The sequence below is a fragment of the Ovis aries genome, chromosome 3 (assembly GCF_016772045.2).
Source record: "Ovis aries strain OAR_USU_Benz2616 breed Rambouillet chromosome 3, ARS-UI_Ramb_v3.0, whole genome shotgun sequence".
Classification (NCBI taxonomy): Eukaryota; Metazoa; Chordata; class Mammalia; order Artiodactyla; family Bovidae; genus Ovis; species Ovis aries.
Window position 1 is genome coordinate 25,829,216 of NC_056056.1, and position 14,416 is coordinate 25,843,631.

At 35.7% G+C, this 14,416-nt stretch overlaps 1 protein-coding gene across 2 annotated transcripts in view; it reads right to left on the minus strand.

Annotated features, from left to right (window-relative positions):
* SMC6 (structural maintenance of chromosomes 6) overlaps nt 1–14,416 on the minus strand; it is a 72,202-nt gene that overhangs the window by 35,276 nt on the left and 22,510 nt on the right. For both annotated transcript variants that reach the window (XM_042245804.2, XM_004005698.6), the window contains 7 exons: nt 11,990–12,126; nt 11,298–11,359; nt 8,287–8,367; nt 7,476–7,577; nt 3,657–3,776; nt 3,457–3,555; nt 69–215 (listed from right to left, as the gene is read on the minus strand). In XM_042245804.2, the coding sequence (XP_042101738.1) occupies nt 69–215; nt 3,457–3,555; nt 3,657–3,776; nt 7,476–7,577; nt 8,287–8,367; nt 11,298–11,359; nt 11,990–12,126 (748 nt within the window). The remainder of the gene's footprint in view (nt 1–68; nt 216–3,456; nt 3,556–3,656; nt 3,777–7,475; nt 7,578–8,286; nt 8,368–11,297; nt 11,360–11,989; nt 12,127–14,416) is intronic.

Sequence of the window (14,416 nt, forward strand, 5' to 3'; positions counted from 1 at the left end):
TTCTTGCCTGGAGAGTTCCATGGACAGAGGAGCAGTATTCATATTTGATATGAAAGTTTTTCTCTCACCTCAGCTTCATTATACGCCCTTTTCTTAGAAGTAAGATCTGCTTTCAGTGCCAGACATTCTGGCGCTCGTGCATGCGTCTCTTGACTAATCCTTTCTAGTTTATCTTGAATGTCTTTGTATTTTTTTTCTGCTTCATTAAGTCTGACCTTTAAGAAAATTAACATTATTGGAACACATTTTATTTTTCTTCAATAAACTGAAAAGTTAAAAAAAACAATTATATATGGTTCACATTTCAAATAAACTTAATTTTGCTTTAACTAAACTCTAGACAGTAATAGATAAATGTAACTAAATAAAATGTTAAAAGATATATTTTTATTGAAGTATAGTTGATTTACAATATTGCATTAGTTTTAGGTGTACAGTAAAGTGATTCAATTATACATATACATATTCATTCTCAAGTTTTTTTTCCATTATAGGTTATTACAAGATATTGAATATAGGTTCCTTATGCTATACAGTGGGCTTCCCAGGTGGCCCAGCGATAAAGAATCGTCCTGCCAAGGCAGGAGGGATAACAAACACAGGTTTGATCCCTGTGTCGGGAAGATCCTCTGAAGTAGGAAATGGCAATGGAAATGCTCCAGTATTCTTGCGTCAGACATAACTGAGCGAGTAAGCACACACATACATGCTATATAGTAGGTCCTTCTTGCTTATCTATTGTATATAGTATGTTAATGTTAATCTCACACTCATAATTTACTCTTTCCCCTCCCTTGCCCCTCTGATAATTATAAATTTATTTTGTCTCCTGTGTCTATGAGGTGTTTCTGGTTTGTAAATAAGTTCATTTGTATTGTTTCTTTTTTTCTTAGACTCCACATATAAGTGATATCATATAACATTTGTCTGTCTTAGTTCACTTACAGTATGATAATCTCTAGGTCCATCCACGTTGCTGCAAATGGCAGTATCTCATTCTTTTTTATGCCCGAGAAATATTCCACTGTATATACATACCACTTCTTTATCCATTCACCTGTTGATGAACACTTAGGTTGCTTGCATATTTTGACTATTATAAATAGTGCTATGAACACTGGGGTGCATCTGTCTTTTCTGGATATATGCCTAGGAGTGGGATTCCTAGATCATATGGCAACTCTATCTTTAGTTTTTTAAGGAACTTCAGTGTCTTTCATAGTGGCTGAAAGAACCTATATTCCTGTCAACAATGTTAACAGGAAGGTTCCCTTTTCTCCACACCTTCTTCCACCACTTATTATTTGTAGATTTTTTGATGATGGCCAATCTGACCAGCATGATGTGATACGTCATTATAGTTTTGATTTGCATTTCTCTAATATTCTAAAATATATTTTAATTTTAAATTCACATTTAGGAAATGTAAAGGGAGACAGATACAATTTAGCAGAGAAACAACCATGCAGGTGGATTATACAGTTTGGATGCAATAATGCTTAAGTATGGTATATGTATTTATAATAGTGAAAGCACACAGGAAGAACTTACAGGTCTGTCAGAAAAAGTCAGGAATGCTTTCAAAGCAGCAGTTAAACTGAGACTTTTAAAAGAGTAATCAAAATGTTTCAGATCAGAGAGTAGCAAATTTTTTCTAGAAAGAGCCAGATAGTGTATCCTTCAGGCTTTGTGGGCTGTAAAGTATCTTTCATAGCTATTCAACTAAACATGCTAAGTTTGAAGTGTCTGGAACATGCAGGTAAAAAGACAGGAAGACAGATATTTGAATCAAGTGCTCAGGATAAAAGTCTGAACAGGAGATATAGATTAGGGATTACAACTATGTAAGACATTTAGGAAACAGTATAAAATAATAGTGTATTTTATTATGAAGACATCAGCAGTATAATCTGTATGTTTTTAGCAATAATCAAAGTTGGTTCAGGTGTTACACAAACTAAACAAAATTCATTTATTTTCAGTTTTAAATTAGGTGAGTACAAATTTAAAGTCTGCTTTAGATACTATTTTTTCAGAAGCCTTCTCTTTAATAGTTATGCTATAATCTATAAACAAGTATATACTATACGAAAGGTTTTTATGAAAGACATGGTGGGAAGAATATAAATATAAATTAAGACAATCCATACTCTCCTGAAATTTAATTGGAGAAGGAAATGGCAACCCACTCCAGTACTCCTGCCTAGAAAATCCCATGGACGGAGGAGCCTGGTGTCCATGGGGTCGCAAAGAGTCGGACACGACTGAGCAACTTCACTTCACTTCACTTCACACAGTATAATACTTAAATACTCAAGCAGAGCAAATACCTACAGAACTAAGTATCATCCAGCCTCAAGATTCTCCTTTCTTCATTTGAAAAAACACTGAGCATTTATTACTAAAACTGATTTCACTTTTAGATTGGGAAAATATCTAAAGAGGAAACCAACAAGGTCTTCCCCAAGGACAAGCTATGAAACGAAGCTGAGAAAAATCAAGTGAAAATTTCAGAATATTCTCTCAGAAATGGAAAAAAGTAAAGTGAGAGAGGCAGGTGGGGTTGAATTTCCATTCACTAACTGAAGAGGGAATAAGAAATTCAGCCCAGAGATCACAAAGTAAATGTACTGCGTTCACCATTTCTGATACCTTTACACACTCCTCTATTACCTTTCATGGATTAATGCTATAGCTCTTAAAGGAAAAACACTTATCTGCTTATCTTAGGGGTAGACAGGAAAAAGCAAGCTGGGAAAGATTACACCCTGTAGTACAACCAAGCCTGGCAGTCAGAAGCTCATAAGCTAAGTAGAACAACATAGTAGTATGTAAGTCAGTCACCCTGAGTACATGGGGGCTCCTATAAAGAAAGGTTAGATCTATCTCTGGGAAGACAGCAGAGAATTCCACAATGGTGGTTATAAAACCTTATGAACCTTAAAAAAAAAACCCACTGAACTGTAAATTTTAAATGGGTGGACTGTACAGTATATGAACTATATCTCAGTAAAGCTGTTAAAAGAGAATGGAAAGGGACTTCCCTGGTGGCCAGTGTGAAAGAATACGCTTTGTAATTCATGGGACATGAGTTCGATCCCTGGTCAGAACTAAGATCCCACATGTCATGAACAGCTAAGCCTGTGTGCCACAACTACTGAGCCTGGGTGCCACAACTAGAGAGTCCATGTGCTACATGGAAAAGATCCCACATGATGCAGTGAAGATCCTGGGTGCCACAATTAAGACCCAAGGCAGCCAAATACATAAATAACAAATAGAAAATAACTCCAGAATTGTGTAAATGTAACTTTTAAAGAGAGAGAGATAATGGAAAGGTAAATATGTAAGTGGGTCTGCTCATGGTACAAAGGTCCATGTGGACCCTCAACAGAAAATCACTCCTGTATTTACCACTCAACCAACTTCTACCTCGGTATAAAAAAGTGTAATCACCTGCTGTTCCTCCGTTTTCCTCTCAAGTCTAGCAGCACGATCTTCTCCAATTTTGATGTTATCTCGGATAGCATTCAATTGCTTTTCAATTTCATTGACCTAAAAAGAAATTATACAGCAAATCACATATAAGACCGACTATAATCAAGTATATTTTGCATATTACAAATATGTGTGAATAAGTAATTAAGTAAAATTACCACTGCCCAAGCCATCTCATGTTTCAGGTATTCCAGGTTGGTCTTCATTGTACTTAAGCCAGCGATATTTTGAAAACGTTCTTCTTTCTCCAAACACTGGCGCTTTAGTTCACTAAGTCGCTTTAAAAAAAAAACAAAAAAACAACATATTTCTTACTAACACTAAAAAGACGGACTTTCTGCCAATATATTTCTTTTGAACGCATTGCCTAAACAAGTACTGAAAAAGATCTGCTAGGTAATTATTTAATTAGAGCAGAAATAAAAATATTTTTGTTTCTTTGGTATACTTTTACTATGTCCAATAGTTTTGTTAATTTCTACACTCTAAAAACGGCTAGTCTTCAAATGAGGAAGAACGAAGGAATAAAAGTTTCAAGGCCACACAAAAACTCAGTTTTCTCATTTTCTCTCAGTTCCCTATCTGAGAGACAGACTGGGTGAAGTATACCACTAGATCCATTTCAATGATACTGGAAAGGTCAAAAGGAATTTATTTCTAAAAATCAAATGTTATATTTTTTCTCACCAAAGTTTTCTCTTAATAATCAATAAAATTATCAAGCAAAAACTAACTACAGTGATATACGAACAGATTCTAAAGCTGCACACCTGACTGGAGAGCCTCTCCTCTCCATTCAGAGTTTCTGTGTTCAAAAAGGGACTTCACTGTGGATCTTAGTGTGTTTCTCTATCCAAGTCACTTTCCCATTCTTCAGGATTATTTCAATCCATTATCACTCTCCTCAAACCTCATATACCTACCACTCTAATCCCTCACTCCTCCCTGATGCCTATTTTCACAGAATCCAGAAGCTGTAGAAAGCAAGCTCTTACAGCTTTCAACAACCTGATATATAAACTGAAAAGCAGTCTTTTCCTCCAGCTAAAAAGGAAGAGGTAGCTTCATTATACTTAAGACCAGTCCCCACTTATTTGGATCCTGCCCAGCCCCTCTTCTGCATTCTCAGTTCAGTTCAGTCGCTTAGTCGTGTCCAACTCTTTGTGACCCCATGGACAGCAGCACGCCAGGCCTCCCTGTCTATCACGAACTCCCGGAGTTTACTCAAACTCATGTCCATTGTGTCGGTAATGCCATCCAACCATCTCATCCTCTGTTGTTCCCTTCTCCTCCTGCCTTCAATCTTTCCCAGCATCAGGGTCTTTTCCAATGAGTCGGTTCTTTACATCAGGCAGCCAAAGGACTGGAGTTTCAGCTTCAGCATCAGTCCTTCCAGTGAATATTCAGGATTTATTTCCTTTAAGATTGACTGGTTGGATCTCCTTGCAGTCCAAGGGACTCTCAAGAGTCTTCTCCAACACCACAGTTCAAAAGCACCAATTCTTCAGCACTCAGCTTTCTTTATAGTGCAACTTTCACATCCATACATGACTACTGAAAAAACCATAGCTATGACTAGAGGGAATTTTGTTGGTAAAGTAATGTCTTTGCTTTTTAATATGCTGTCTAGGTTGGTCATAGCTTTTCTTCCAAGGAGCAAGCGTCTTTTCATTTCATGGCTGCAGTCACCATCTACAGTGATTTTGGAGTTTAAAAAATAAAGTCTTTCATTGCTTTCATTGTCTTCCTCATCTGCCTTCTGAGGAGGTCTATATTGATTCTTCATCCCATCTTTTCATCTTTTTTCCACTTATTCCTTTTCATTGACTCCTTTCCAGGATCACATTTAAATCTTTACTTATCTTTTCCATTTACAAACAAACTCAACAATATCCACCCCAAGGCACCACCTTTTTCTCTAAAAGTGGTTTCCCCTTTACATCTAAGTTTCATGAAAATTATCTCCAGCTCCTCCATTCTTCTTGGTTTTCAGCCCCACAAATCTGACTTCTGTTTTCACCACTACCCTCCATGCTCCATGAAACAGTGGCCCAAACCATTTCAAAGCTCTTTTCCATATCACCATGGCCACTGTTCTAACTTACCTATCATCATCATCTGTTTGGACAATACTACTTTCTTTATTGATCTATGTATATTCTTTCCTTAGAGTAGTTCACTCTCTTCTGTAGCAGAGTCATCTACTGAAAATATACATTCAATCAAGCCATCCACTTTCATGTGTTGTACTGCCCTTAAGTTTCAAAGCTCCTCCACAACCTGGCCTTCTCTCATTCTTGTGTTCTTCACTCTAGACAACGTAGAATTTCTTCAGCTTTTTAAAAACACCAAAGGCTCTCTTGCCCCAAACTCCATCTATGCTTATTTCTTGGAACACACTTCCTCACTCTCACCATCCTTTGTCTGTTATTACTCACCCTTCATTTCTTACCTGAGGCATTACTTACTTAATAACTACAACCCTCCCACTGCCCCTGACTTGCCCCCTGTTGCTAGTAACCTATTAAAATTAATCTTTAACTCCTCTAAGAGCACTCACCATACTCAATTATTTACCATGTGCTTTCTGCTGCATAGTTAGGTACATGACCCCAAGAATTTTGTTATGTATTTACTACTATATGGCCACGGCCAAAGCACAACGCTAGAAGGCATGCGATAGGAACTCAGTATTTGATGGCTGAATGACTTCCAGTTTCTAATCTTCACGTTCTATTTCTTTTCTCCGACTTATTTTTATTTGTATCTCCCACTGAATTCTTTCCTGATTGCTTTTTTAAAAAATTTTTATTGAAGTATAGTTGATTTACAATGTTGCATTAGGTCACATTCTACTTCTTAAAGGCTAATCCAGGGTTTATTTTGAGAATCTAGTACATTTAATCAATCAGAAAAAAACTTCTTACAAAGTGCATATTATACATAAGAAACTCAGCTACATGATACAGGGACTTCTTAAACTTCATAAACAAATTATTTTCAATTGCTGATGACAAAGTATACCGTGAAGAGGGTATTTAAACATCAAGCTATTTAAAGCAAACAAATTTCTTCAAAGTCCTGATCTATTGTTTTTAAAATAATGTATGTTAATATATTATTATGCATATTTGTCTGAATATACATTTCCTTTCCCTAATAATAACACTGATATTCAAAGAATATGTGCTGTATCAATTTTATGGCTTACAGCACCTCCTTGCACACAGTATCACATACCTCAGGTACAAAGCAATAATGTAGGAATAAAAATAAATATACTCATTCTGACTTTTTCAGTTTTCACTTGGTGAACCATATAACTATAAACCCAATTTTAAATATGTATTCCTCAAAAATTTAAAGTAAAAAGATCAGTGTAACATCTCATAAATTTAACTTGGGTCAATCATTAATTAATGTCTCAAAAGAACTTATTATGAAGTTGCTGAAAGCAATTGATTGCATAAAACTGATTAAATGACAAAAGAGCAAGATTCAGAATCACAGAAAAACTGCTGGGACTTAAAGTACTAGATAAACAGCTGAAACATAAGGTGCTAAAAGAATGTTAACATTTAACCAATGTAATGAAGAGTCATCTGTAATTATAAATGCATATTATGTTAAATACCAGCTGAGGCTTCTGTTTATTTTCCCATCAAAAGAAATATACTTTTTAAACTACTGCCCAGTGGGAATTAGTGACACGTTATTACGGAAGCAACTAGTCATACAGTAGGTTAGATACCGCCCTGCCCTCCAGTCTATGATTAAGACATGGACATATCCATTACTATAAAACAAAAAAAGCAAAGGCTAATAAATACCCTGAAGGTAAAAAATATACAATAATGTTACTATTTTTATATAGATACACATATATAGATACATCAGTATATAATTTTACAATACCATTTACCTGGTATAAGAATTTGACTGATTTCAAAAAATAATTGCATTAAGTGCTTACAAACCTCTTCTCCTTGATTTATCTGCTCTTTTGTTCTTTCTTTTGTTTCCATAATGTATGAATAGTCTTCCTTCATTTGTTCAAGTTGGGTTGCTTTCATAAAGAACTAAATAAACAATAAGAAAAATATAATTAGGAGTTTGTAAACTTCCATGAAAAAAAAAAAGAATCTGGTCTCTGAAAACTAAACACAAACACAAAAGAATACATTTTACTTCAAACTCCAAATTTACTTAAAAGTGCTACATTCAAACATACATGTTACATGTTTACTTGCAAAGTTCTTAAAGCCTTGTGAAAGAAAACTCATTTGGTGTGAAGGTAATACCATTCTGAATTCTCATTTTCACTGTTCTTCCATTCTTTAAGCAAATGTGAAAACAAAGAAAACACTTGTATCCTTGTTCTCAATGCACATAATTTTTTAGCATAGCAAACACCAAAACCATTCAAAATTCACACTGCAAGCTGTAGTAATAGTCATATATTTTGTTGGCTTTTTAAAGAGTACTAAATAGTCTAATATTTAAAAGTTATTATGTGTGTAGTCACTCATTCCCTTCTATTTCTAGTGTAAGTTTTAGAATTCACTCTCTTTCAGAATTAAAAGCCAAAAAAGTTACAGCAAGGATTTATCAGTAAAATTATACATCCACCTTAATTTTCTAAATTAATCATACAATATTACTTTAAACAGTGGCTTAAAAAAACACTTGGTATTTACTATATGACCATGATTAATGTTCAGTATATATACTTAATTTATAAATGTATTCTTTTTTGGGTAGGTTTATGTTTATTTCGGTGCTTCTTACTTTGTACTTGTCTCCCTCATTTTTAGACTGCAAGAACTGCTTGCTCATCTCTTGTGTTAAAACAGAAACCGGATTATCTACCTGAAACAAACAAACAAACAAAAGATTATGTTTAAATATTTCATTTTAATGCCTTAAAGAGAATTGAACTAAGATACCCATTACAAGTGATCTATGCTGCCATCAGGAAGGCTAGGTACTAGCCAGAGGTTAGAGCATTAAGTACACAAAAAGAAGATCTTAGAAACTTTAAATGAAAAGAAAATATTTCAAAATTTCATGGTAGTGAAACAAATACTACACCTATGGCTGATTCATGTTCATGTATGGCAGAACCCAACACAACACTGTAAAACAATTATCCTCCAATTAAAAATAAATACTACAGCCAAAATTAAATATTCTCCCATTACATAAAGATATAAGAACTTTCTAAAGAAGTGTTTTTATTAGAAAGTTTTCATTCCTTCTACCTGTTTTATAGATACCACTCCTATGCTACTGGTTAACCATCAGATTACAGAGTTGGAAGTTCTCTAGCGTGTAAGCAGCAGACTTGGGCTCTTATTTGGCTCTGTCTGAACATTCTATGTAGTCTCAGACAAGTTAATTACTTCCTCCAACTAAATACAAAAAGTCCGACTCCATTACTTCTCATCAGAATTAAAATGACAAGTATTGTTTATTTTTTGTACAGCATTTCTTCAGATTTCTTATTTCCTGTTATTTCTTCATGAGGAATTAAGATTTTTTTTTCCTACTTGTTTCAAAAGATTCAGTCATTTCCCGTTTATATCTTTGGTATTAATTTGTGTAACTAAGTCATGTCTGACTTTTATGTGAACCCCATGGACTGTAGCCACCAGGCTCCTCTGTCCATGGGCTTTCCCTGGCAAGAATACTGGAGTGTGTTGCCAACAAAGCCAGAAATAATGTCAAAAAATAATCTTGTTTGTAAAGCACAGAATATAAACGGTCAGCAGAAATGAAAAAATGTGTAACTCCTTTATTTTACCATGTGTAAAATACTGATTGTACTTTATTTAGTATACTCCTGGTGAAAATCTTTCTTTCAAGCAAAATTTTGGGTCTTCCCTTTCAAGATAATAAAAAAGATTTATGCAGTTATAAAGAAATCCCTACATATTACATTTTTCTCATTATATAGGTAGCTCAAGCTCTGATTGTCTTTTTTTTTTTCAAACAAGGCCTGTGTGGTATCTTAATTTCACACAGCATCTAATTTCTCAAAATTAAGCTTTAATGACAGCCATTTTATCACCAACTTTGGATTAACAACTTTGCTAAAGTTCATGTTCTTTTTTCCACATCCTCTGAAATGGGGTTCCTAGTTTTTATACTAGAGATTATTTAAAAATCTGGCACCCTTATATGTCAAGACCCTGGAGTAAGCAAAAGGCAAGCACAAACAGGTAAACTTCAGAGAAGAAGTAAGAGGTATGATGGACAAATGCAACTGGGTACTTAAAGACATTAAACACCCTCCTTTCTCCTGACAATCCTAGGCCACACCATCCAATGGAAATACAATGCAAATGACACATACTATCAAGCTTTCTAGTAGCTAAATTAAAAATATAGAAACAGGTGAAACTGATGTTTGTAATATATTTTAAATCTAGTGTATCTAAAATACTATCATTTTAACATGCAATCTTGCCTGGAAAATGCCATGGGCAGAGAAGAGCCTGGCAGGCTACAGTCTATGGGGCCACGAAGAGTCGGACACAACTGAGCGAGACTGAGCGCAACATGTAGTCAGTATGAAAACTGAGTTACTCCTTTGCATGAAGTCTTCAGCATCCAGTGCGTATCATTTCACACTACAGTACCCCTCTATCCGGACTACCCACATTCTGAGTGCATAATACCCATCCTCATGTGATTAGTGATTACTGGATATTCAGTGTAGCTCTAGACCTTTCACATTTTTGATCCATGAACTTGAATCTTTAGTTAACTGAATTGTATAAGAAGAGAACTAAAGCAGTTATGATATCTTCAAATATTTCAGAAGAAAAGAAACATGTCTTTATATTCCCCAAGGAAGTGGGCACTTAAGAGAAAGACACTTGATTCAGCTTTTCCCATAAACAACTTTTTAATAAATACAGTCAACTACACGGGTCAGCAGCTTCAAGCAGAGATCATTTTCCCACCAGTGCCCCCGCAGGCACCTGCTGAAGGAACACCTGGTGGAGACTGCACACGTGAGCGTGCGGTATGTTACAACACTGGATGCCCTTCAAGTTTCTCCCAACACCTGTGATTCCATCGACTCTAGCTTTCGGTTTTGCTGATTTCGGTTAACAAACGGGCCTGTGTTCTACGCTCTATCTGCTTTTCCTCAGATTTCACTAATTATTTTTCTGAACCTGTGCTGCCCAACATGCAAGCTGCTAGCTACATTCAGATTAAGTAAAATACAGTAAAACATTTGATTTCTCAGTCACACGTTTTAGATGCTTACGCAGCTAGTGGGCACCCTACTGGACATCAATCATACCTAATATCTATCATTCTATCATTACAGGAAGTTTTTCTGGACAACTTGTTCTAAACCAAACTGGGAAAGAGACCCAGACACATAATTGCTCTTTCCCCTTAGTGTCTAGTCTTGGTGTTCTTAATCTTTCTAGAATAAATTTCCTTTCTACAAAAGAAACTTAGCAACCAAGTTTAGGAAACTATGATGCTATTCTGACTTGGACAGCAGAAAGCCAAGAAACTTTATTACATACATTTTATTAACATAAATTTTAGCATATATTACTAAAGACAAGATATTCTTATATGTTCTATCAAATTAAAGATGTTATGTCTTGAGGTTCCTGATCCATTAGAAGCTTACTAACAATAGTTAAATATATTTTTCCTGTGGTCAATTTACTCATATGAGGCCATTTAAATTCTTTCTATACCACAAATGAAATCAAACAAAAAAGTAGCTAGCTGTATTTATTAAACAGAAACACAGATTTAGCAATTACCTGAATGTTAAAATGATCAAGAATTCCAATCAGTTCTTCTTTCTTAGTAGAAACCACAGCACCTAGTTAGGAGAAACACAAAATGATCAGACTGTTTCTAGGGCAGTAATACATTTTTTAAAATGAGTAATTATTTATAAATATAAATATGAACTATTTTCCTGATGTCATTAAGAAAGGTACGTTGAATGTACACACATCTGAACAAACTGGGACAACACATGTCACAACACAAGCACAGAGGAGGCAGAAGCACAAAGATGTAGTGACAGTGTTTCTCTACTTTCCAGAACTAAACCTTTGCTCTTTTCTTCTCATCTATCTCTTTATACCCCCTCCTCTTCCTATATGCCCTTTTCCACCTTTCACTAACCTTCTCTTTCCACATGTGATAGTAACTATAGGGGTGAAAGAAGATCAAAGTGGCATATCACAGAATGTCTCAAACTGACCCAAATTCTGCTACTCACACTTTGGGTGTAGAATCCCTCGTGGTACTACAACAATGTGTAATATATGTATGTATACATACACGTGCATACGCACATATATGCAACCAACCAATCCTCTTACAAGAAGGAAGTTTCAAGAGATGAGAAGTATCCTTCCAGTGATACCAGCACAATCAATGACCTTTTTAATTGGATGTTTACTACTAGTTTTCCAAAATAAAAGAGAAATTCGTAACAAACCTGTCGCACTCTTCAGTTTGTAAGACCGACTTCCATCCATGCTGATGTGCTGTTGCACAATGATAGTGTCGCCGTACACATTTCCTCTGTAGGCATCATCCCCTCTGTTCCTTAATGTTATTGAGATATCTGCTGAGCTAAAGCAATAAGGTTAAACGAAGTCACAGGAATGTACAGGGCAACTGTAACACCAACTTATAGTAATTTTCAAAACCTCTCAGTGACTTGGCTAATTCGTTGGAAAAGTAGCTTTACACCAGCAGTTGATGGCTGAGAGGCTACTACAGAATAATACTAAAGATACCATACAACAAAGATGAGAAGAGAAACTTTATAATAAAATAACTGAGACTATGCTATCCATAACAGAAATACATTTTCACAAAATCCATTTAAGTTTTGGTTGTTTCATGTCATGTAGGTAAGTTATACATTTTCCTATCTGCAATGTATAATCAATATTATACAGCCTGGATAATATTGCATATCAATATCATGCTAAATCACATAATAAAGCATCATCCTGACAATAGGTGTCTAAGAATGATGAAGTGAGAATTAAAGTGAAATAATATATTTTCTAAGAAGATGAGAATTAAGGGAAACAATTTTGATTCTTCTATTACTTATGCAACAACAACAAAAATGGCTGAAGTATTTGATATCAAGAAATGTAAACTAAATCTCAAAATTTCCTAAGGTTTTATTAGTATTACAAAACAATTATTTTCAAAGTTTAAAAGAAGTTTGAAGCATTTATAGCCATGTATATTTTAACATATTATGGGGGAGGAATCAATCTCTGTTTTTCTACTCTAAATTCTGTTAAAATAAGCCTTGGGAGAAAAAATTTTTTAAAGTTAATGAAGGGCATTAATAAATAAATATAATTTCCTCAAACATAAAAGCAGACAATATTTTCTATGGTTAAAAATGAGTATCTCCCAAAAATGCTCAAGTCCTTTAATGTAAATCTGCTTTTGGTAATTAAAGGCTATATTAAACAGAACAAACTTGTTTTATTGAATTTGTAGTCATAATCCAAAACTGCTTCCATCTGCAGGAAACACAGGTAAAAATACTCAAGATGAATTTCACTGTGAACTTAGTAAACATCCTGAAGGGGCTCAGTTCTTGTTCCCCCCGAACATGTGTGCAGGGAAGTGCTCTCATAGACAGAGGGCTCAGCAGCCCCCAACCCTCCCCACAGGGACTGAGATAAATATAGAAGACATTGTTAATGTGTGTGTGTGTGTGTTAAATCGCTCAGTTGTATCCAACTCTTTGTGACCCCATGGCCTGTAGCCTGCCCGGCTCCTCTGTTGATGGGATTTCCCAGGCAAGAATACTGGAGTGGGTTGCCATTTCCTCTTTCAGGGTATATTACCAACCTAGGAATCGAACTAGCATCTCTTACATTGACAGGCAGATTCTTTACCACTGCCCCACTTGGGAAGCATATAGAAAGTGGATAGTAACTGAGCCAGATACTCTTCTTTAAAATTCAAATTAAGAAAAATTAGTAAAGCTCAAGTACAGTCTGAAGTCTAGTTAATAATAATATACCAATGTTAACCACACAGTACTTCGATAAAAGTACCTCAGGTATTTAAGATATCAACATTAAGGGAAATTGGGTAAAGACTACAAAAACTGTACTAGCTTTGCAACACTAGTGTAAATCTAAAATTACTTTACAATCACAAGTTTTATAAACAAACTCAAATTCAGACTCAGTCAAGTGTTAAGGAGGTAATTCCTTGGAGCTACGAAGTTCTGAGGGCTCTGGACTAGAGAGATCAATTTGGGGCGTTATGTTCTGACAAGTACAAAGTCTGCAGAGACTACAGAGAGAAGCAGAACACAGAACAGTTAGGTTCTTGGGAAACCACCTGGACAAAGAACGACACTGAATCACAGATACTGGCCATGAATCAGAGACATAGAGAACTCAAGAGCGCTTCCTTTCATGAAAGGGCAGCCCCACACACATACCTGAACAAGGAGATACAGAATAGCAAAGGCTCGAAGACTAAAAGAGCACACAGGCTCCAGGGTCGGTAACAACAGTCACACCCCTGCACGCCTGTGAGGAGAGGGAAGGTGGGAGAGCACAGCACTGAAGAGAAGGTCCCTCAGCCTGGATGGGAGGGGAGTTTGGGGGAGAATGGATACATGTATAAGTATGGTGACAGGTGAATGTCTGGGTTGTAGAGACTTGGATTAAAATGCAAAACCTGTTTGAAGTCTGGATCCCTTCCTCCCCCGACAAAGGATTACACTCTCACAGAAAGGGTAAGTTAGAACTTTTGCCACTTAGCAGTAAGAAAAGATAACAAGGTTTAGAGAACAAATTGATGGTTACTAGGGGGAAGGGTGGGGGAAAGGGATAGTCAGGGACATGTACACACTGCTATATTTAAAATG